A 21,562-nucleotide genomic window follows, 5' to 3' on the forward strand; every position below is an offset into this window, starting at 1 on the left:
TGGTGGCCACTCGAGCCTCACTTAAAAACATACAGGCTCTGTCCCCGAAAAAGATGGTTGGCGTGGCTTTCCACAAGGTCCCACGGGCCCCTTGTTTGGCTCGTGTTCTGCTGGCCATGCTTTCTCCGGCTGTCTGGAGAATGTTGGCTGTAGCTCCGCTTATGAGGGAGGGAGGGGGCAGCGTTGCTCTGGGACAAAATGGTGCTTCCGTGATCTGAGTCAGCGCAGCAGCTGAAGTAGACCCACCGGAAGGACCAGGTGAATGAGGACCCCACGGGAGGCCTTCTCATAAAACCCCAGGCTGAGCAGGGCCAGGAGGCGTGCTCTGTCGGGGGGCCGCTGCTGAGGCAGGGGCAACATTGAGGGGTAGAAGGTTGGGTCAGCGTTATTAAGCTGCCACATGGACAATGACCATCACTCACCCCATGCAAGTCTTGCACCCCGCCGGAAACTGCTGATCACGTGCACACACGTGTGCACTGTGCATGTATATATGCACGTGTGCCTCTTGAAGATCCTGCATTGGGTGATTTTGAGGGTTATGAGTTGACAGTTGTCACCTCTTAAAATGATCTAGATTTGTGATGTTCTCCATGCAGGCCTGTCAGCCTGACAGCCTTAGCAAGTCATTCCCCATTCTCCAGTGGTGAGGTGACACGGTGAAAGGTGGTGGGGGGGGGGGGGCGCTCTTCCTCCCTCTTTGGTACATCTGCCAGTCAACAGCATCATGCCTTCCTCAGCCACTCACTCATAAAACCTTCTCCAGGCAATTACCCAGGTGCACATGACAGGCCCGCATTCCTGTCGGGCTGTGGGCTGTGCTGCTGGGGACGGGAATGACACCAGCCTGGCAGGGCCCGGGCCTGCTCACCGGGAAGCACCCGCCATTCTCGGGGGAACTGTGTTTTAGAAGTTTGGGAAGCCGCTCACACAGGCACAGCTGCTCGCTGGTTTGTGGCCAAGAACAATCAGAGGAGTGACTTTATTTTTCCAATTTCATTCTGAAACCCAGACGGGAGGCCAGACCGCATCACGATATGCCGTGAAGATACTAGCTATCTGCACTAATAGCCAACACGAAGCACGAGAAGAAGTGATAAGACTGGATCAAAGTAAGTGATAGTTTCCCTAGGCAAGAGCCTACATCCCAGAGGTTAATCCCGCCTCACAGCTGCCCAGGGAGCAGGGGCGAGGCGTGGGGAGAGGCACTGCAGAGCCCTGTTAACCTCTCTCTAGACTTCTGCACTGTTTACTAAGATTATCTGTTTCACCCTGTTCTGGAAGCATTTAATTAGCCTTCAGCTGCACACAGGTAGCACACCCATGCTGGAGACCCTGCTGCGAAGCAACTCAAAGATGACAGGGTCGAGGCCAGGAGCCACTGCCTTTCTCCTAGTAAACTGAAATGGTTTCTTTGGGTTTTTTTATTAACTTTTTTAACATTTATTTATTTTTAAGAGAGAGACAGAGCATGAGCGGGCTCATGCAGAGCATCTGCTTCGGCTGATCTAACGCGAATTCTCTCCCTTCAGGGAACTTTAGTGAGCAGGGAAGGTAGCAGAGTCAGAGGCAGCCTTAGTCTAGTAACTAAACATGGCTGCGGTCATGTACAGCGGGTGTTCCCAGCGAGGCAGCCTGCGAATGTTCTTCACACGTCCTCTGGCGTGGAAGAAGGAGCCCTTCTTTTGCATCCTGCTCCTTGCCCTGCAGCCACAGGGAGCAGGCCTGGGGCCCCCTACTCGGGGCCCTCAGATGGAGTGCAGGGGCTTAGAACGGGGACTTTAGGGAAGACAGACCTGTGTGACACATAACATTCAGCCACACAACAACTGTGTCACGCTGGGCACTGCCCTGGGCACCTGAGAAACATCAGAGATGCATCCAGGAGCCGAGGAGGTCCATAGTACTCAGCAAATACTTGCCGAGTGACCAAGTGACATGTCAGAGCTTTGGGGAGGCTCAGTGTCACTGACACTCCAGGTGCTCCTCCTGTCCCTTGCTGTTTGAGGTTCAGAGGGACAGATGCTGGTTCTCTCCCCTCCCTCTAGAGTTTGGCATTCTGCTGAAGCTGCTCAGCTCAGAGGATGAGATTGTGGTGGCCAACGCTGCCCTCTGCCTGGGGAACTGCATGGAGGTGCCCCGTGCCGCGTCTTCCCTGCTGCAGACGGACATTGTGCAGGTGCTGCTAAGGCACGCAGGTGGCGACGCCCAGAAGACAGCCGTGCAGCTGAACGCAGGGATCGCCCTGGGGAAGCTGTGCACGGCCGAGCCCAGGTATGCACCCGCTCCAAGCCGGGGTGGCCCGCGTCAGTTACATCCTGGAAGACGCAGGGCCAGCAGAGGTACCATGTGGTGGCCATGTGGTGGCTGGGCCTCTGTGCCACCCAGAACTCTGTGGAGAGCCCCGGGAGTCCTGGTGCTTCCTGTGCACACAGGTGTTAGGCCCAGTAGCTACATCCCTGAGAGACCTGGGCTCTCAGGCTCCAGTGAGAGAGGGGGAAGATGCTTCTCTGACAGGCATCTGTCCTGTGCACTCACTGCCATCATCTTCCCTCCATTCCATTCTCTCCTTCTCTTTTAGCTTCTTGCCCAGCTGTCCACGCATCCCTCCTCCTTCACTTTTTTGCCCATTGCCTGAGCATGTGGGAGAATGCCCAGTGAGGGCCACATTCCCGTGCTGGAGGAAACTGAAGCAAGAATGGCATGTTTAAGACAAGCCAGGGCAAGAGATCTCTGCTCTCACTGTGTGCATTGCTTCCCTTTTAGCTCAGGCTTCTGTTCTGCTCTGGCTGGGTTCTGATGTGCTGAAACACCTCATTATCATGCATGTCTGAGGGATGGAGTCCCGGCATAGGAGAGGGGTGCCTTCCATGGACAGGGAGCAGAGCTGGCTCCTTCTCTTCCAGACTAAGCCCTCTGATTCCTCCCCAGAGAGTGAGAGGGTCGACTGGGATCACATCTGAGGCCCTTTCAAGTTCTGTCTGATTGTTCAGACGGAAGGCACAGATAAAATCTTTCTTCTACAGAAAGCAAGGCACGTTAGCTAGGTTGAGCTCAAAGTGGCAACCTACTGGGGAGTCCCCGAGAGCAAGGCCCCGTCGGATCAGCCTGTCCATCTGCCACTCATGACAGTATTTACCGTGTTTCTGTACCTCCCTGAGCACCTTACGTGCTTTGATGGCCAGGGCTCCCAGGGCAACAGCTACTTCCCCTTTCTGCCTCACCAGCCAGCTTCTACCTGAGAGGGGGTGGCTCCAGGCACCGTGGCATTGATGTCCTGAACTTGGTGTTCTGATTATGGCAGATTTGTCGCTCAGCTGAGAGAGCTGCACGGGATAGAGATTCTCAACTCCACCATGAAGTACGTGGCTGATTCTTAAGATATGTGGCGTCTGTGCACATTTTCAGCATCACGGGACTGTGTGCTAGGGGTGGTTCCTGTGCTAATAAAGACTGTCTGAATGGCCACTCCAGAGCTGGGCGTTGTTTTCAGATGTTTGCCTTCTGGTTCTCACTGATAATGGCAGAGTGGGTGTCAGGCCGGCCGCAGTGTTGGAAACCACTCAGCATCCATCACACTTTCCTCCTCCTGTCCCTTCCTGCCCTGCAGGGCCTGGACGCCAGCAAACAAAAAGCCACATTTCCCAGATCCCCTTGTAAGCAATGTTTCTAGACAGGAACCAGACTCTTCCCGCCCCTTTGGCTGTTTCTGCTGGTAACATCCAAGAAACATCAAGTTTTTCGACAGCGGGATCTCAGTGTCCGAGTTCCAGCTCCAGAGTGCCCAGGGACAGTGGCAGCGGCAGTGGCAGCTTCTTCGGGCCTGGCCTGCCACTGTGCCATGTACTCTTGAATTCAGGGGGTTGAGTAGTAGGGGGAGGCTCCCGAGGCAGGGAGTTCTCTGTGATCCAGGGAATCGTTCCTGGAGGCGCCGCCTGGTGCCTTAGTCCGGCCCATCTAAGGGTGTTCTCAGCACCCTGTTCCTTGTGTCAGATGGTTTTCTGCTTCAAGTGCCAAAGGAGGGGCATCTGTTTCTGCCCTGAACTCGCATAAACATCGACATATTTGTTCCCTGAGCCCACTCTGCACTCTCGCCCCATCCCCAAAATGCACTGCACCCTTACAGTGGCCACCTCTGGACCCCAAGTCCCTAAGTGAAGAGTCTAGTGAGTGACACGACTCTTTCGCATCTCAGCACAGTCACGTGACCATCTCAGGGTAGAGAGCAGGCCCCTCATGGTATAGTGAACACTGAGAGTCTCAGACTGGAGTTCCCAAAACTTACGGTCCTACCCCGCTTCCTGGCAGGTGCATGACTCTGGACAAGTCGCTTAACCTGTCTGAGCTTTGCAGCTTCTGGAAAAGCCAGACTAATAGCTGTCCAACCTATCACCCATGTTGCTGCCAAGCCTAAATGAAGTTTGGGAGATAAGGGCACTTTGGGAATTACAAAGTGCTGCACAAATAGATTACCAGGGTGGACCTCGAGGTTGAGGGGACTGACTGTGGCATCAGCTAGATTAAATCTGAGGGCCCCAAGCCAGGGTAAAGCCCATGTCCCTTAAGGAATCAGAGCTGGACATTTTCCAGGCCATATAGGAAAGGAAATCCTCCCCCTCCTCAGAGTATTTATTCAACACACCCAAGAAACGATTCTCCACAAGTGAGGTAGCCCTTGGCATGAATTAAGAACTCTGCTCCTGAAACCATGATAGAGAATTGGCATTTTGAGGGGCCAAAAGGAAATGAATAGCCCTGAGACCCTAGAGCTGGGATCGGAGCACCGCCTGGGGCTGGAGTGAGCTCGCTAGAGCACTGTGATGTGGCCACAGCACCATCCCCAGGGGCATGTGACAGGCTGCAGTAGAGAGGCCAGGACCTGTCCACTCAGTCCCATCAGGCAAACAAACACACTTCAAGAGGCTACTGGATTGCAAAGGGAGTCGGCGTGATGCTAACTAAGCAGAGCCCAGAGAAGAAAGTCAGAGGCCGCCAAATGTGCTGTTTTCAGAGGGAATGCAGTGGAGCTTTAAAAATGGAAAAGACTGTCTGCCTAGACAACCAGCAGGCTCCTCTCCTTGGATTCCAAGTTCAGGCCCCTCCTCCCCCTCTGGCTGCACTCCTCCGTGGCTCTTGAAAATGGCTACTATATGTGTAATCTCTTCCCCAAAGAGTGGGAAATATCAGATTATATTATTCTCTCTGCCTCAAAGTGCCTGCCAGAGCAGTAATGTTCCCCGCTTTGGAGGAAGGTCTGGCTGCCCCCGAAGAGCTCTCCCCTCTCGAGGATGGAGAAAGATGTTTTCCATGCCAGTGTTCATGTCCAGTGCAAGCCAGCCCTCCCTAACCTTGTCACCCCCAGCACACGTCACCATGCCGGGCTCCCAGGAGACATGGAAAATACGGCTCCCACCATCCTTCCCACTCTCTGGGCCACGGCTTATTCAGGGAAAGCCAACCGCTGGTTCCATGGGCAAAGGGGTTGAGATTATCCATCCTAAAGAGAATGTGGCCATGACCAATATGGGACAGAATGACCACCCTGAGGCCACAACAGGGATGTCAGGTAACAGATGGCAAACAGCTGTCCTAGACAATGTGACGGCCATGGTCCTAGAGGTCAGCAAGGCAGGACTAAGGTTAAATGTTGGGAGGAAATAGCAGGAAGGGGCAGGACATGCCTCTGCAGGCACTTTCCTGAGGATCTGTTAACAAGAACTTCCTGGCTCGGAGAGCCTGTTTTCTAAATGCCTTTAGAGTAGGGGCTCTTCAGAAGGCCCCGTAAGAGAAGAGAGTCATTGGAGGTAAAGAAAACATTTAGTCTCCTCCCCCATATGAGAGACTCTCTCTTTATTTTGTTTTACTTATTTTTTGAGAGGCAGAGAGACAGTGCGAATGAGGGAGGGGCAGAGAGAGAGGGAGACACAGAATCCGAAGCAGGCTCTGGGCTCTGAACTGTCGGCACAGAGCCCGAAGCAGGGCTCGAGCTCACAAACCATTTGATCATGACTTGAACCAAAGTCAGACGCTTAACCAACTGAGCCACCCAGGCGCCTTGCCAGAGGAGGGACTCTTGGTCCTCACGGGCCATTGACCTGCAGGCCTACAGAGAGAATGAGAGAATGAATCACGCCCACGCACTGAGCATTTGCTCTATGCGAGGCACTGTAATAGGTGCCTAAATATCTTGCCCCATCAAAGCCTCACAGAGACGCTGTGAGGCAGGTATCATCTCCATGTGATGGGTAGAGAAACTAAGACATGAAGACAGTAAGTACTTCTTATCGAGAACCACACGGCTGGTAAGTAGGGGAGTCAGAATTTCCCTCCAGCCTGGGTTTTCACTCCTTCCAGAGGCAAACATTCCTCTACTTACTGAACATAGCTTGGGGCGAAAGGCTTCTAGTTTCTCTGAGCCTCAGTTTCCGCTCTGTAAAATGGGAGCAGCAGCCCCTACTTACAGCATTCCTGGGTTTGAATTTCACAACCTTGAAGTGCCTGGCACAGGTGACTGGAAAATAGAAGGCTTGTACTTAATGGTGACTATTCAGGTGACTATTTTTAGGCTAGAAATTACCAGGAGCTCATTACCTGCCTCCTCCCACCCTCACCAAAATACACTCATCTCCTAGGCAGCCCATCTCAACGCAGGCGAGGTGTGTTTGCCTTTCCCTCTCTCCTGTGCCCGCTGGCAAACATGAGGGTCCCCCAAGACCCAGCTGTGGACCTGCCTTCTAATACCTCCAAGGCATCAAGGTCTGGTGGCCTGGGCGGGGTGGGGCCATGAACAGGGTTCACTGGTGGTGTGACAGTGCTTATTGCCTGTGGAAGTGAGGGGGGACAGGCTGCATTTACGCCAGCAGCACCCCATGAGCAGTGGGCTGGGAGCCCTGAAACGGGAAGGGCTTCAAAGCCCCCGTGACTTACAGATGCTCCCTGTATTTGTCCTCACTTTAGAATCAAGAGAGCCTGGGGTGCCTGGGTGGCTCAGTCCGTTATCTGACTTCAGCTCAGGTCATGATCTCACAGTTGGTGAGTTCAAGCCCTGCATTGGGTTCTGTGCTGACAGCTCGGGGCCTGGAGCCTCCTTCAGATTCTGTGTCTCCCTCTCTGCTCCTCCCCTGCTCACACTCTGTCTCTCTCTCTCTCCCTCAAAAATAAATGAAGATTACAAAAAAAATTGATGGTGCTCATTCATCAAGATACTGCCAGAGGCTATAGACCCCCCCCCGACCCCCGCCACCTTCAGTGAGTGCCCAGGAAAGGGAGTAACAGCTGACAATCGCCTCCAACAAGAAGTTTCCAGGGGTCCTGCTGTGGCCTGGCACCTGTGATCTGAAGCCTGCCGGATGACTTTTTTTATTATTATTTAAATGAGACTTCTATTTACAAATATCTTTTCCCATTCCTTCCCTTGCCTTTTAGTTTTGTTGATTGTTTCCTTTGCAGTGCAGAAACTTTTTATCTAGAGGTCCCAATAATTCATTTTTGCTTTTAATTCCCTTGCCTTTGGAGATGTGTCAAGTAACAAATTGCTGAGGCTGAGGTCAGGGAGGGTTTTTTCCTGCTTTCTCCTCTAGTGTTTTGATGGTTTCCTGTCTCACATTGAGGTCCTTCATCCATTTTATTTTTGTGAATGGTGTAAGAAAGCGATCTAGTTTCATTCTTCTGCATGTTGCTGTCCAGTTCTCCCAGCACCGTTTGTTAAAGAGACTGTCTTTTTTCCATTGCATATTCTTCCTGCTTTGTCAAAGATTAGTTGGCCATACTTTTGTGGGTCCAATTCTGGAGTCTCTATTCTATTCCATTGGTCTGTGTATCTGTTTTTGTGCCAATACCATGCTGTCTTGATGATGACAGCTTTGTAGTAGAGGCTAAAGTCTGGGATTGTGATGCCTCCTGCTTTGGTCTTCTTCAAAATTACTTTGGCTATTCGGGGCGTTTTGTGGTTCCATACAAATTTTAGGATTGCTTGTTCTAGCTTCAAGAAGAAAATGACGTATCAGACAAAGGGCTAGTATCCAAAATCTATAAAGAATTCACCAAACTCCACACCCAAAAAAACAAATAATCCAGTGAAGAAATGGGCAGAAGACATGAACAGACACTTTTCCAAAGATTAGACATCCAGATGGCCAACAGACACACAAAAAGATGCTCAATGTCACTCCTCATCAGGGAAACACAAATCAAAACCACACTGAGATACCACCTCACACCTGTCAGAGTGGCTAAAATGAACAAATCAGGAAACTATAGATGCTGGTGAGGATGTGGAGAAACGGGAACCCTCTTGCACTGTTGGTAGGAATGCAAACTGGTGTGGCCGCTCTGGAAAACAGTGTGGAGGTGCCTCAAAAAATTAAAAATAGATCTACCCCATGACCCAGCAATAGCACTGCTAGGAATTTACCCAAGGGATACAGGAGTGCCGATGCATAGGGGCACTTGTACCTCAATGTTTATAGCAGCACTTTCAACAATAGCCAAGTTATGGAAAGAGCCTAAATGTCCATCAACTGATGAATGGATAAAGAAATTGTGGTTTATATACACAATGGAATACTACTTGGCAATGAGAAAGAAGGAAATCTGGCCTTTTGTAGCAACATGGATGGAACTGGAGAGTGTGATGCTAAGTGAAATAAGTCCTTCAGAGAAAGACAGATACCATATGTTTTCACTCTTATGTGGATCCTGAGAAACTTAACAGAAGACCGTGGGGGAGGGGAAGGAAAAAAAAAGTTAGAGAGGGAGGGAGGCAAACGATAAGAGACTCTTAAAAACTGAGAATAAACTGAAGGTTGATGGGGGGTGGGTGATGGGCATTGAGGAGGGTACCTGTTGGGATGAGCACTGGGTGTTGTTTGGAAACCAATCTGACAATAAATTTCATATTAAAAAAATAATAATAAATTTTTAAAAAACGTAATAATTAAAATAAATAAATAAATGAGACTTCTAATTTGATCTCAATTTTAAAATGGCAAAATGGGAACACTTGGGGTTCTCTCTCTCCCTCTCTCTCTCTCCCCCTCCCCTGCTCATGCTCTGTTTCCCAAAAATAAATAAACTTTAATATGGCTTTTGGTTTTGTTTTGTTTTGTTTTGTTTTAATGGCAAAATGAAGAATGGGCTCTCCTGGAACGCCTTCTGCCCTCGGTCTGATTTCGCCCTTGAGCCAGGATCGGATTTCTCTGGCTGTTCTGTGTCAGCCCTGGCGGGGGTAGGGAGGGGCCCTTGGGCCCCAGCAGAGCAGCAACTGCAGTGACTGCCCGTCTGCTCCCAGCCACCCCAGCCTCAGGTCAGCCTGGTTCTGGGCTGGGCTCTGGCCGCTGGTGGGTTGAGAGGAGCTGCTGACCCGTGTGAGGGTGGCTGCCTGCCAGATGTGCCCGATCAGCGCAGCCAGAGCATCGCGGCCCTGCCCCACGTCTGTCTCCCCATTTGTGCTTTTCTTCTTCAGCCGCTCCATCTGCTCATTTAGATCCCTCACCCGCCCCTCCAGCCCCACGTCCACCACGCACACGCACACACGCACACTGCCTCTGCTGCGGAGACACGAGTTTCCACATACAAATGGGTTACTTCACATGCAGTGGGGACTTAGGCCGGATCAAAGGCACTCAAGATCATGACAAATACTGAATGGGTGATGAGGACAAAGGTTTCCAGAATGTTCAAGCTGAGAATAACTCAGGGACCATCTAGTCCAGTGTCTGCTTAATTGGAATTCATCTGATTTCACCAGCTAAATATAATTCACTGCTCAAAAGTGTCCATCCACACAGTCCATCATTTACAAATAAGGAAATCAAGACTCCAGGAGGCTGAGTTGTCCTCTACGCATGAGAACCTCTGAGCCAAGGGTGCAGAGAAGGGCAGGGTCTCGCAGGAGATGTGGGGAAGCAGTTCTGCACAGGGGCCAGAGTGCCCGTTCGGGGTCTAGATGTCTAGATGCCTGGGCTCACGGCCCAGTGCGTCACTGAGCCCCTCAATTGCCTTGTTCATAGAAGGTGCAGGTGGTTGTGAAGTAAAGATTCAATGAGACAATTTCCGGAAGGCTCTCGGCATTGGGCTGGGCACACAGTAAGCCCACAGGAAATAGTAGCCACCGTGTGATCCTTATACTGAATCGGTTGCTTCCATAGGCACCCCGGGCCTGGCCATCCCTAAGTGCTCTTTTGCAGAGTTAAGTATGAAGATTCTTATCAGGGTCAGAAGTGCTGGTATGTTACTCTGTCCAAAGGAGGAAGATAGAGGACCATTCCCCAGGGTGTGGAGTGGCCGGCCTGCAGAAGTGGAGGGCCAGGCTGGTGAGGATGGGTGGAGGGAGTCAAGGTGGGGGTAGAGGCAGGCAAGGGAGAGCCTGAGGGACTGAGCTACGCAGCAATGGTAACCCAGCAATGCATCCTCAATTTCTGGGGGAACAGGCGTCAGAAAGACAGGCATGCTTGTTCCCTTGTCCCTGCTTTGTCCTCTGAGCCTCCTGCACACTGCAGCCCAAATAATCCTCTTAAACACCACTTTCATTGTGATGTACCCCTCTCAGGCACCTTCCCACAACTGCCTACAGGATCAAGGGCAAACTCCTCTGCTGGGGTGTGTGTTTGTGTGTGGGTGTGAGGGGGTGTGCGTATGTGAGTGGGGATGGTAAGAACACAACGTGCTTTTTTTTTTAGCACTTTCTAAATTTTCTAAAGTTTTGCTCATAAAGCACTCATCTTCTCTTACTTGAACTACTGTAGGATTTATATGCACTCCTAACACTGCATGTAAGAGCTATGATTCATAAGTTTTAGGTGTATTTTTTTTTTTTTACTGTTTATTTATTTTTGAGAGAAAGACACAGTGCAAGTGGAGGAGGGGCAGAGAGAGGGAGACACAGATCCGAAGCCGACTCCAGGCTCCGAGCTGTCAGCGCAGATCCTGACACGGGGCTCAAACTCATGAACTTCAAGACCATGACCTTAGCCAAAGTTGGACGCTTAACCAACTGAGCCACCCAGGTGCCCTAGGTATAATTTAAAATAAGCATATCTACTATTACCCCCCAAATTAATTGTTCCTATAAATAATATTGATAAAATCACCCAGGGCCCATTCAGTGTGATCTCGCTGAGCCTTAAGTCAGCCTGGTTTGGGAGTCATATTCTGGCTGATCTTGTGGTTCTCAGTGGGGCTCATCACCTCATGAAGCCAAGGGCACACTTGAATGGTGGTTCCCCACAACGTGCTCTGTCCCCTTAGGCCAGCTCCCCAATATTTGTCTGTGTACATCCTGCTCATTTCTATCCTCTTGCTCCTGCTGACCCTCATTTAAAACACCTTCTCCTTCCCTGTTCTTAAACCCTACCCGTCCTCAAAGCCCCAACATCATAAAACTGGCAGGTACTTTTTGTTAAGTACTCACTAGGTTTCGTGTCCTGCCTAATGAGATGAGTACTCTTAAGACTCTCCCTTTACAGATGAGAACACTTAGGGGTCAAGCAGCTGGTCCGTGATCTGCACAAGGTTCCCCAGGCAGACAACCCCCCTACTCCACATGATGCCCTCTCCAGCCCCCGAGGCTAGCCTTTCTCTCAGTCTTTCATGGCTGTGCTACACTTTTAAATACAGGAAAACCTCGCTTTCCAAGTGTAATCTGTTCTGGAAACACGCTTGAAATCCAAAGTACTTGTACACCAAAGCAGATTTCAAGAACCATTGGCTCAGTTGTGATCATGTGATGCTCAGGGTCACAAACTACTTGTAAGACATCGCTCGTTTATCAAGTTAAAATTCATTAGAAATGTGTGCTCGTCTTGTAGAACACTCGCAGAACAAGTTACTCCCAATCCAAGGTTTTCCTGAACTTCATTCCTGTGAAGTTATTTTCTGTGTCTTTGTGTTTTTCCCTCTAGAACTAGAATTTAAAGTCTAGGGGCGCCTGGGTGGCTCAGTCGGTTAAGCATCTGACTTCAGCTCAGGTCACGATCTCATAGTTCGTGGGTTCGAGCCCCACATCGGGCTCTGTGCTGAGAGCTCAGAGCCTGGAGCCCGCTTCGGATTCTGTGTCTCCCTTCTCTCTCTGTCCCTCCTCTGCTCATGCTCTCTCTCTCATTCTCGCTCTCACTCTCACTCTCTCAAAGATTAATGAAACATTTAAAAAAATGAATAAAGTCTAGTTGGAGGACCTGGAAGATTTCTTCTGTGAAAAGCTTCATGGACACACATGACAGGTGTTCATCAACCTTACTCTAAGGAGGGCATGCCTTAACTTTGTGCTTGGCCCTGTCTTCAAAAGCACGTGGATGAGCCACTAGAGTGACAGTGGCTTCCTTCTCAGTGAAGGCATTACCGTGTCTGGCTCCCAGGCCCCTAGGTCCCCTGCTCCTCAGAATGTGACTGCTACCACAATTCTCCCTCACAGTAGCTATAGGATGTGGAATAGGACGGTCCCCTCTACACTGGTGCTGAGCAAACCTAGGCCAAAACCTCACTCAAGGTCCCACCCAGACTATCCTGGGGTTTTGGGCAGTGCCCTCAGCCTGCAGTCTGTGTCTTGCGGCATAATAGCAGCCTCCCACAGGGAAGTACTTTTAACTTCTTCAAAGGGCTTGCATGCCTTGCACTCAGTTCATGTGAACAACACCTCTCTCGAGTAGCCATTATTACTTTCCATTTGAGGCCAAGGAAAGAGAAACTCAGAGACTTGATGTGTCGCCTGGAATTTCCTGGGGACATCATGGCGGAGCCAGGGCCCGAATCCAGCCTTACCCTTGAGCCTCACTGCCCACTGCCCATCCCTGTCTCTCCTCTCATTGATTTTCTGGCCTAAGCCGCAGCCCAGGGAAGTGGCCACTCCTCACTCACTCCCTGAGCATGAAGGGGAAAGTGAAACCCTAACCCCTCTAGGGTTTTATCTGAAAGCCCTGCTAATCCATCAGCGGTCAGTTAGATAACAGCTTAAGTCTCCCCATTGCAAAGGATTACCTTCCCAGCTGATCTGGCGTGGCACATTACCAGAGGCGTGGGATGGCGGTGTGCTGAGGCCAGCGTGCCTTCTCTGTGACCCTGCTTGGGTTTCCAGATGGACTGAGGGATCCTCAACAGGGGGGAGCTCAGAGCATGTTGTTCCATTAAGCAGTTCCTCAGCCAAGGTCATTTAAATGGCAACTCGACCCTGAAAAACTCCTCATTCATTCAATAAATATTTATCAAGCACCTACTATATGCCAAGCACTGTGCTAGATAGCATAAAATGCCTGTGAGTGAACTGAATAACCTCTCCTCACAATTTCTACTATAATGATAGCAGAGCATTATGAGGGTGGGAAAAAAATGAGACACAGCAGAGACCTCCTCTTTGCGCTAATGTGGTCTTGGCCCCTGATCCACGCACCTGCCAACATCTGCTGAGGGTTCTCAAAACCCCAGCCCTTGGATTACAGGGATTATCACTCCAAAATCGAGGTATGGCAGGGTGCCTGGTGTCCTTCAAGCAAAGGGAAGCATCTAGAAGTCTTCAGACTTCTCTTGGTCTGTGACCAGTATTATAGTAGTTTATAAAGGGAGGGATTGCGCCTGATGAAGCAGACCCTCTCCTATGTGGTCTGTATTTCTAGGTCAGTGTTTGTGTCTGACTCAGCTGTGACTTTTTCCCCCAAGGGCATTTTGGAAATATGTCAGGAGAAATTTGGTGTGCCCAATTTACACAATCAGCAGAAGGGGTGGACAGCCACCCCTCCCCCTACCCCTGGGGCCCACACTCTGAGCACAAGTTACTGTCTGAGAAGTAGAGCTAGGCCTGTTCTCATCTTTCCCCCAGATGTTTGCTGGCAATGCCCTCCTCCCTTAAAGTGCTGTCTGTTTGGGATCCTGCTTGGACCACACAGCTGAGCCTCTAGAACATTAAAAAAAATACACACACACACACACACACACATACGTATATCGACTTCTCAGAACAAGTAGAATCATAATAAAATTCTGGTCAGGAATTGAAGCAGAAACGGCATTTTTGAAATAAGAACTTTTTAAATCACTGGGCTATGTGCTGCTATTACCAGGGTCATTGAGAAAATAAAATCACTATCTGCAGGAGTGGAGAAATGTCACTTGTTGAGCAGGAGGCTAGGAAAGGTGAACCCCCACTGGCTTCTTTCTGAAGGCACTCTGAAACCAGCATGGACCAACAGCTGGAGTGCCAGCCTTGCCCTAGCCAGGTTTATGACCCGGGACCGATCAGCTGACCTCTCTGGGTCCCAGCCTCTGACTTGCCATCTCTCTGTAGACCGGACAATTGATATTCTCTAGCCCGGTACCCATTTCCTCTGTGCTGGTAATGACAGCTCGATTTCCCCCCGGGGAACCATTCCTCTGCCATGCTTAAGCACAGGATGCAGGTGGAGCTGAGTCTAACTCTGGTTCCAGAGATGAACACAGAATCCAGGACCTGCCAATCACAGCATAGCATGTCCCTCTCATCACAGCAGTTGGTTCAGAGATGGTCATGTGACCTGAGGAGTGCCAGTCAGAGCTCAGCCCGGACTTGGGCCAGAGCAAAGGAAAGGAAAGAGCTCTCTTTTTTTCCGCTGATGTTGCTCAGATAGTAGGAGATGAGCTTGGAGGGGTGCTGGTGATTTTATGATCCTTGAGCTGGGCTTCTCAGAGAACAGAGTCAACAGAGGAGAGCAGAACCAAGCAGTTGAGAGCCCTGACACCATTGTTTGAGCCCCTAGATCCTGTGTGCCCAAGGCTATCAGGGCTTCCGGAGTTACTTGAAATAACAAATCCCCCTTTGCTTCAGCCAGTTTGAGTTGTTGCTATTACCAAAGGAGCCCTTATCTGTCCCCTTGTGCCTTTTATCCTGCCTAAGTTCTACTTACCCAGAAAGTACCTGTTTAAATGTTGAGTGGTCCTGCCCTATTTTCCCCAGCTCCTTTCTTTCCACAATTTAAGATCTTAATAGGGGCGCCTGGGTGGCGCAGTCGGTTAAGCGTCCGACTTCAGCCAGGTCACGATCTCGCGGTCCGGGAGTTCGAGCCCCGCGTCAGGCTCTGGGCTGATGGCTCAGAGCCTGGAGCCTGTTTCCGATTCTGTGTCTCCCTCTCTCTCTGCCCCTCCCCCGTTCATGCTCTGTCTCTCTGTCCCAAAAATAAAAATAAAACGTTGAAAAAAAAAAAAGATCTTAATAGACATGTACCATTCTAGCATCCTATATCACTTATCAGGATGTACTGTTTACTACTTGCACACCACCTTTCTGCCCGCCAAAACGTGAACTCCATGGTTTCTGTTAGTTCTGTTCACTAATGTGACCAAGTACTTAGAAAAGTGCCAACACATAATAGGTGCTCAATAAACACTTGTTTGAGGGGTGCCTGGTGGCTCAGTCGGTTGAGCGTCCAACTTCGGCTCAGGTCATGATCTCACGGTCTGTGGGTTCAAGCCCCACATCGGGCTCTGTGCTGACAGCTCAGAGCCTGGAGCCTGCTTCTGATCCTGTGTCTCCCTCTCTCTCTGCTCCTTCCCGCTCTCACTTTGTCTTACTCTCTCTCAAAAATAAATAAATGTAAAAAAACAAAACAAAACAAAACACTTGTTTGAATGATAAAGTTTAGCAGGGCAAGGCATTAGGAGACTCACAGCAGGGCCAGTTTGGGGTGAAGTCTGGTTATGCCCACCCACTCCCATTTTAAACTCCATGCCTGCCTCCACCTCCTACCTGTAGTAATGGTTTGGGGTAAAATACTACAATGAACACCAGCTTCCATTTGTTAAGTGCCCACCATGTGCCAGGCACTGGAGTAAGTGCTGGGCACACGCAGAAGACAGACACGGTTTCTTCTCTCAAGGGTGGGGGATCAGGTCAAGAGAAATGGGGTGGACACACAGATAATCATGTGCCATTGGGCCTAATGTGATGTGTGCAATATAAAGCTAGTGCTTTTAGCCCAGCAAGGGCCACAGGGGTCAGAGGCTCCTCCCTGGAAGGGGTGCTATCTGAGCTGTCCCCTTCCTAAGATGGAAGGACATGGAGGGGGTGGGCATAGGTTGAGTGGGGAGAGAAGATGGCAAGAAATGAAGAAATCCAGACTACACCAAGGGCTGGGGCAGGAAAATGTGTGCTGATTCCCTCCTTCACTGGGCTGGGCTGCCCTAAGACAGCTGCATTAGGCCCTCATCTCTTCTCTGCTTCCAGACCACGTTCTCCCTCACAAGGCCACATAGTGGGGGCCTTTTACGCTTGCGTTTGAAGTCAAAAAGACTCAAACTCCTTTGGTCACCTGCTTCCACATCATTCAGTGTCATCTTTGTTTCTGTGAAAAGCCAGCCCTCGCAGTCCACACCCGTGCCGCTGGATGCCTGGCAAGGGGGCGATGTTTCAGTTCTCGTCCTTGATAACTCACCTCTGCTCCAAACTGCTCCTGCCTGCGTGCTCCCAGGACCACCCATCACTCCTTTCCTTCTGGGACATCCCTGTGTGACTCTTCCAGGAAATACAGGATACGTCAGAGCTGGAGGAAGGCTCCCCTTTCTCAACCAGAGACTCCATCTGTGTGTGGCACCTTATGCTCTGAGGTTCCATATTCAAATGCAAATTTACCAGCACATGCACAGTCCCCTCTTACTGGTGGAAAAGTCTTTTGACCATCCTAGGGACACATTGTTTTCTTTCCAGCCAAAAAAAAAAAAAAAAAAAAAAAAGGCAGAGACAAAGATTCATTTCCACTGTGACTAAATAATCTATAAGTTTCTCCAGACGCTGAAATTGATTGAGTTAATACAGACCTTTCTACAGGCACAGCTTCCAAAGATATCTCTTAGCCTCAGGCAAAGTCCTGACAGTATGATATTACTCAAAGCTCAGTCTTCAGTACCAGCCCACCTGCCCTCACAGTCATTCACCTGAGAGGTTGATGGAGGATGGGGGTGTCACTGAACACCCACGGCTGACTTAAGTCTTAGGTCCATGTTTGATTTTATCAAAACTCTTCAGGCCTGTTACAGTGCTAAGAGCATTTGCCTTGGCAAGGGGCAAGCCAGATTCAAGTCCTGGGGCGTCTAATTACCTACTGCGTGACTGTAGGCAAGTTACAGAGCTCCTCTACACTTGTAAAAATAGGAATAATAATAGCACTTACCTCAGGGGATCGATTAGAGGCGGTAATGCAGGCTGCTCCCTGAGGATGGAATGGGCACAAAGCTAAGACTCGGCAAATGACAAGTCTTATCATTGTTTTGGTCCCTAAACGCCTCACCATCAATTTCTTCTCATTCATCAGAAGAGCCTTTGCCAGAAAAAAAAAAACAAAAAAAAAAAACAAAAAAAAAACACTGTATTTATAAAAACATGCACAGAGCATAGTAAATGATCATAAGGATCTGATGGGAGGAGAGCAGTGGGGACGGGAATCTCTGAGGGATTTCCCCCAGGAAAAAGGAGTCCATGGACGGTCACAGACACTTACGTCCAGAAGTTTGACTGCCTATAGCTCTTAGCATCCTGGCCACAGGCTGTGGGCCAATGTGGAAACTGTAAGGGATGGAGAAGCTCACTGGGACTAGAGAAGACCCTGGAGAGAGGCGGGAGGAAGTGCTGAAAGTCAGCCTGAGTTTCACCTTCACTCATTCATTCATTCAGTTTGTCCATCCGCCCATCGTCCATCCGTCCACCCATCCATCCCTCAGCTATTTCATGAGCTCTCAACCACATGCCCAGCTCTGAGGAGACAGACCGCAGTTCCTGTCCAGGAGCTCAGTCTATTTGGGTTGGATTTTTTTTTTTTTTTTTTTTTTTTTTTTACTTTTAAAAGTTGCATTCTTCACAACTACCTAAAGCAGATGATGCACAAACTTTTTTCTTGGTTCCTTTCAGTGTGCGCAAAGTAGTGTGACAGTTCCCCACCCCCAGACAAAAAGAAAAAAAGAAAGGAAACACTTTACTAAGTAGTAGGGAAAATAGAAAAAACAAACAAACAAAATACAAGGAACATGAAATCAGTCTGGTCTTTGGCCTTTTCTTTTCCTACCCAGCTGGGGGGAGTGTGCTGAGCTCCCCGGTGCCCACACTGAGAAAGCTGCTTGGGGTGGGGGGGCTGCTCCCAGCCCAGCCCTCTAGCTCAGGAGGAGGCGGCTGGCTGTCCTTCGATAAACAACAGGGCCCTGATAATTCTCAAGTTTGACGCCTGGGGGCGTATTTTCCCTCTCTGGTCCTCACTAAAGGGAGTTCTTGCCCTCTCCCTTCACAGCCGCTTCTTCTTGGTCCACAAGTCTTAGACAGAACTGGTCGGCTTCCTCCCATGATCCTCTCCTGCCAAAGACATGGAAACACAGTGGCCTTTTCTCTCCCTCCTTAGGGTTTCTACATGGCCATGGGGGCCAGGCTTTCAGTGGTAAATGTTGGATTAGTCCCTTTCTCCTGTTTTGGAAAGATTTTGCTTCTGAGAATATAATATTGCCTGGAAATAAAGAACAAGGAGAAGCAGGGAGATGGGGGGGGGGAGGAGAAGAAAGATGGGGGAGGGGGAGGGAAGAGAAGGGGGCTGGGGAAGAAGCAGGAGAAAAAGGAGACTGAGAATTAGGAGGAGGGAAGGAAGAGGTCTTTACATGCATTTTAAAAGCTTTTTATTTTGGGGCACCTGGGTGGCTCAGTTGGTTAACTGTCTAGCTCTTGACTTCGGCTCGTCATGATCTCACTGTTGGTGGGTTTGAGCCCCACACTGGGTAGTACAGAACCTGCTTGGGATTCTCTCTCTCTGCCCCTACCCCGCTTGCTCTCTCTCTCTCAAAATAAGTAAGTAAATTAAAAAAAATTTTTTTTAACTTTTTATTTTGAAATAGTTACAGATAAGCATGCAATTGTAACATGTAATGTTGAGATCCCGACACCCTTTTCCCAGTTTCCCCCAGTAGTAACGTTTTATGTAACTACAGCTTACTATCACAATTTGGAAATTGACAGTGATACCATCTGTGAACCTTATTCTCATTTCCCCAGTTTTACAGACACTCGTGTGTGTGTGTGTGTGTGTGTGTGTGTGTGTGTGTGTTTCATTCTACACATTTTATCAAATGTGTAAATTCATGTGCCCACCATCAAGCTCTAGAACGGATTCCTTGAAGGATTCCTTGTGCTGCCCTAGATGGCCACAACCAGCCCGCCCTCCACTTCTGACCACCACAAATCTGTCCTTTAGCTCCGTAAACTTGCCCTCCCGAGACTGCAATCTAAGTGGACTCGTATAATATGTAACCTTTTGAGACTGGCTTTTTTCTTGGGAGAGTCATCCAAGTAGTTATGTGAATCGAGAATTGCATCCTTTGATTGCTGAGGAGTGTTCCGTAGTTTAACACTAGCCTTAAAAATAGGGGTGCCTGGGTGGCGCAGTCGGTTGAGCGTCCGACTTCAGCCAGGTCACGATCTCGCGGTCCGTGAGTTCGAGCCCCGCGTCAGGCTCTGGGCTGATGGCTCAGAGCCTGGAGCCTGTTTCCGATTCTGTGTCTCCCTCTCTCTCTGCCCCTCCCCCGTTCATGCTCTGTCTCTCTCTGTCCCAAAAATAAATAAACGTTGAAAAAAAATTAAAATAAAATAAAATAAAATAAACGTCAGTGATTTTACCAGCAAAAAAATGGGTTTAACTGAGTATAGCAGAGAATTACAATTCAAGACTTGCAAAGTCACAGGCAACTCCAACAAACAAAGGAGGGAAACACTATTTATGGAGAAGAAGGAAGAGGTTGGGAAGGGTTGTTTTGAATGAAAGTCCGCTGGAGGAAAGCAAGACAGGGTGATGACGGCCTCTCATTGGCTGAGCTGCTGGGATGGTCCATTTGTTTTAGGAGATGCAGTGTCCATCTTTTCCCTGTTGGGACCTGTAATGGATGATTCTTTCCTGTGGGTGATCCTCCTTTTGGGGTCTGCAGTTGACAATTCTTCCTGTAATTGGCATTGAGTGGTCCTGCTCCCTTTCTAGCCTCCCCACTCCATGGTAGTGATACATACACCACAGCTTAACATTCGCTTGCTAAAGGACATCCAGGCTGTTTCCAAGTTCTAGCTATGACAAATAAATCTGCTATAAATATTCATGTTATGGTTTTTGTGGGAACATGTTTTCATTCCTCTGGGATGGATGCCCAAGAATGCCATTGCTAGGTTGTATGCTAAGTTGTATGTTTAGTTTTATAAAACAATGCCAAACTGCTTTCTAAAGTGGCTGTGCCATTTTACATTCCCACCTCCAAAATATGAATGGCCCAGTTTCTCTGTATCCTCACCAGCATTTGGTAGTGTCACTTTAAAAAAAAATTGGGGGTAAGGAGCCAAGATAGTGGAATAGCATGGAAGTGATTTTTGTGTCTCATATCCATGAAATACAATCAGATCAACACTAAACCATCCTGCACACCTAGAAAACTGATTTGAGGAAGGACACAACAATCTGCACAACCTGAACCACAGAACCCAGCAGGTACACAGCGCGGACAGTTGAACTGGGGGAGAACAGAAGCCGCAGAGGGCAGGGAGCTGTTTCTGTTTGCAGAGAGAGGACGGAGACTGGCAGGGGGGAGAGCAGTATACGGAAAAGCGCCCTCCCCAAAAGCAGCTGGAGAGAAAGCGGAAAAGTGGAAGCGGCCGCAGGGACTGAACCAAAAAGGGAGAAAGGAGAGGGTTTAAATTCCATTAGGACTAAAAACAGGGAGCGCAGAGGCTGAAACGGCGCAGCTCCATACCTGGTGGTGCGCTGGTGGGAAGGACGAATCCCCAAGAGCGGAGTCCAGGGTTCTTCGGGCCACACGGAGGGAGGCAGTTCCCCTGCTGGGAGGACATCGGGTAGAGGCTGTGTGGGGCCCCCAAAGGCAAGGCCCCAGCGGACCCGGGAGAACCACCACGTTCGCTGGCGCTGGAACGAGGTCGTTAAGGGTGAAGCCTGGCGCCAGGTGTGTGTTGTGGTTTTTGTAAATCCCGTAAATCCCAGAAACGCTGCTGCTACACGATCCCGGGAACATTTTCTAGGGCGGGCCGGCACCCAGCCGCAGTCTCTGGGCATCGGCAGCAGCCCGGTCCTGTGAACGATCCTGGGTGCGGCCGGCACCCGGCCAGTGCTCGGTGAGACCCTCCAGCTGAGGAGCAGAAGGGGTCAAAGCCGCAGTCCCTCAGAAGTGAGGGGTCGGGAAAAACAGCCGCATCTGAGACGGAACTCAGGAGGGAAGTGCTGCCTGGCGCTTGGTCACAGTGTAAAAACAGGGAGTGAATGGAAGCCGGAGACAAAGGATGGATGTGCAATTGCTGATCGGGGAGAACAGAATTCAGATACTACAGACCGGGCGGCTGGGTGACGCCATTTAACCGCTCCCGCGCATGCGCATACGCACCTACAAGCACCACAACAATCCGACTCAGTGAGCTAAGCAGCGCCATCTAGTGGAGAACGAAGCTGTTACACTAAGCCCCGCCCAACTGGGCCAACCTCGCTCTTCAGGAACACAAGTCTTTCCGCCTGCTTAGTTTATGGACTATAAATCGCTTCCTAGTTTGACGTCTAGGGGAAAACGAAGAAATTTCAATCGTATTTCA

At 49.8% G+C, this 21,562-nt stretch overlaps 1 protein-coding gene and 1 long non-coding RNA gene across 10 annotated transcripts in view; one reads left to right on the forward strand and one right to left on the reverse strand.

Moving 5' to 3' along the window:
• TTC12 (tetratricopeptide repeat domain 12) overlaps positions 1-3,468 on the forward strand; it is a 53,672-nt gene extending 50,204 nt beyond the window's left edge. For 6 of the 7 annotated variants that reach the window (XM_023239099.2, XM_023239104.2, XM_023239105.2 and 3 more), the window contains 3 exons: positions 1,013-1,112; positions 2,049-2,274; positions 3,305-3,468. In XM_023239099.2, the coding sequence (XP_023094867.1) occupies positions 1,013-1,112; positions 2,049-2,274; positions 3,305-3,380 (402 nt within the window). In that variant the 3' untranslated portion in view covers positions 3,381-3,468. Of the gene's footprint in view, positions 1-1,012; positions 1,113-2,048; positions 2,275-3,227 lie in introns of all 7 variants that reach the window. The other variant, XM_023239102.2, reaches the window with a different exon arrangement.
• Positions 1-21,404, reverse strand: part of LOC123380331 — a 43,165-nt gene extending 21,761 nt beyond the window's left edge. Inside the window, exons 1-2 of one of the 3 annotated variants that reach the window (XR_006585930.1) lie at positions 20,719-21,403; positions 17,127-17,273 (exon numbers count right to left, since the gene is read on the reverse strand). This is a non-coding gene — a long non-coding RNA (uncharacterized LOC123380331). Of the gene's footprint in view, positions 1-17,126; positions 17,274-20,718 lie in introns of all 3 variants that reach the window. The other 2 variants (XR_006585931.1, XR_006585929.1) reach the window with 2 other exon arrangements.
• Between the last annotated feature and the right edge of the window lie 158 nt (positions 21,405-21,562).

This window comes from Felis catus, chromosome D1 (assembly GCF_018350175.1).
Source record: "Felis catus isolate Fca126 chromosome D1, F.catus_Fca126_mat1.0, whole genome shotgun sequence".
In the NCBI taxonomy this organism is placed as follows: domain Eukaryota; kingdom Metazoa; phylum Chordata; class Mammalia; order Carnivora; family Felidae; genus Felis; species Felis catus.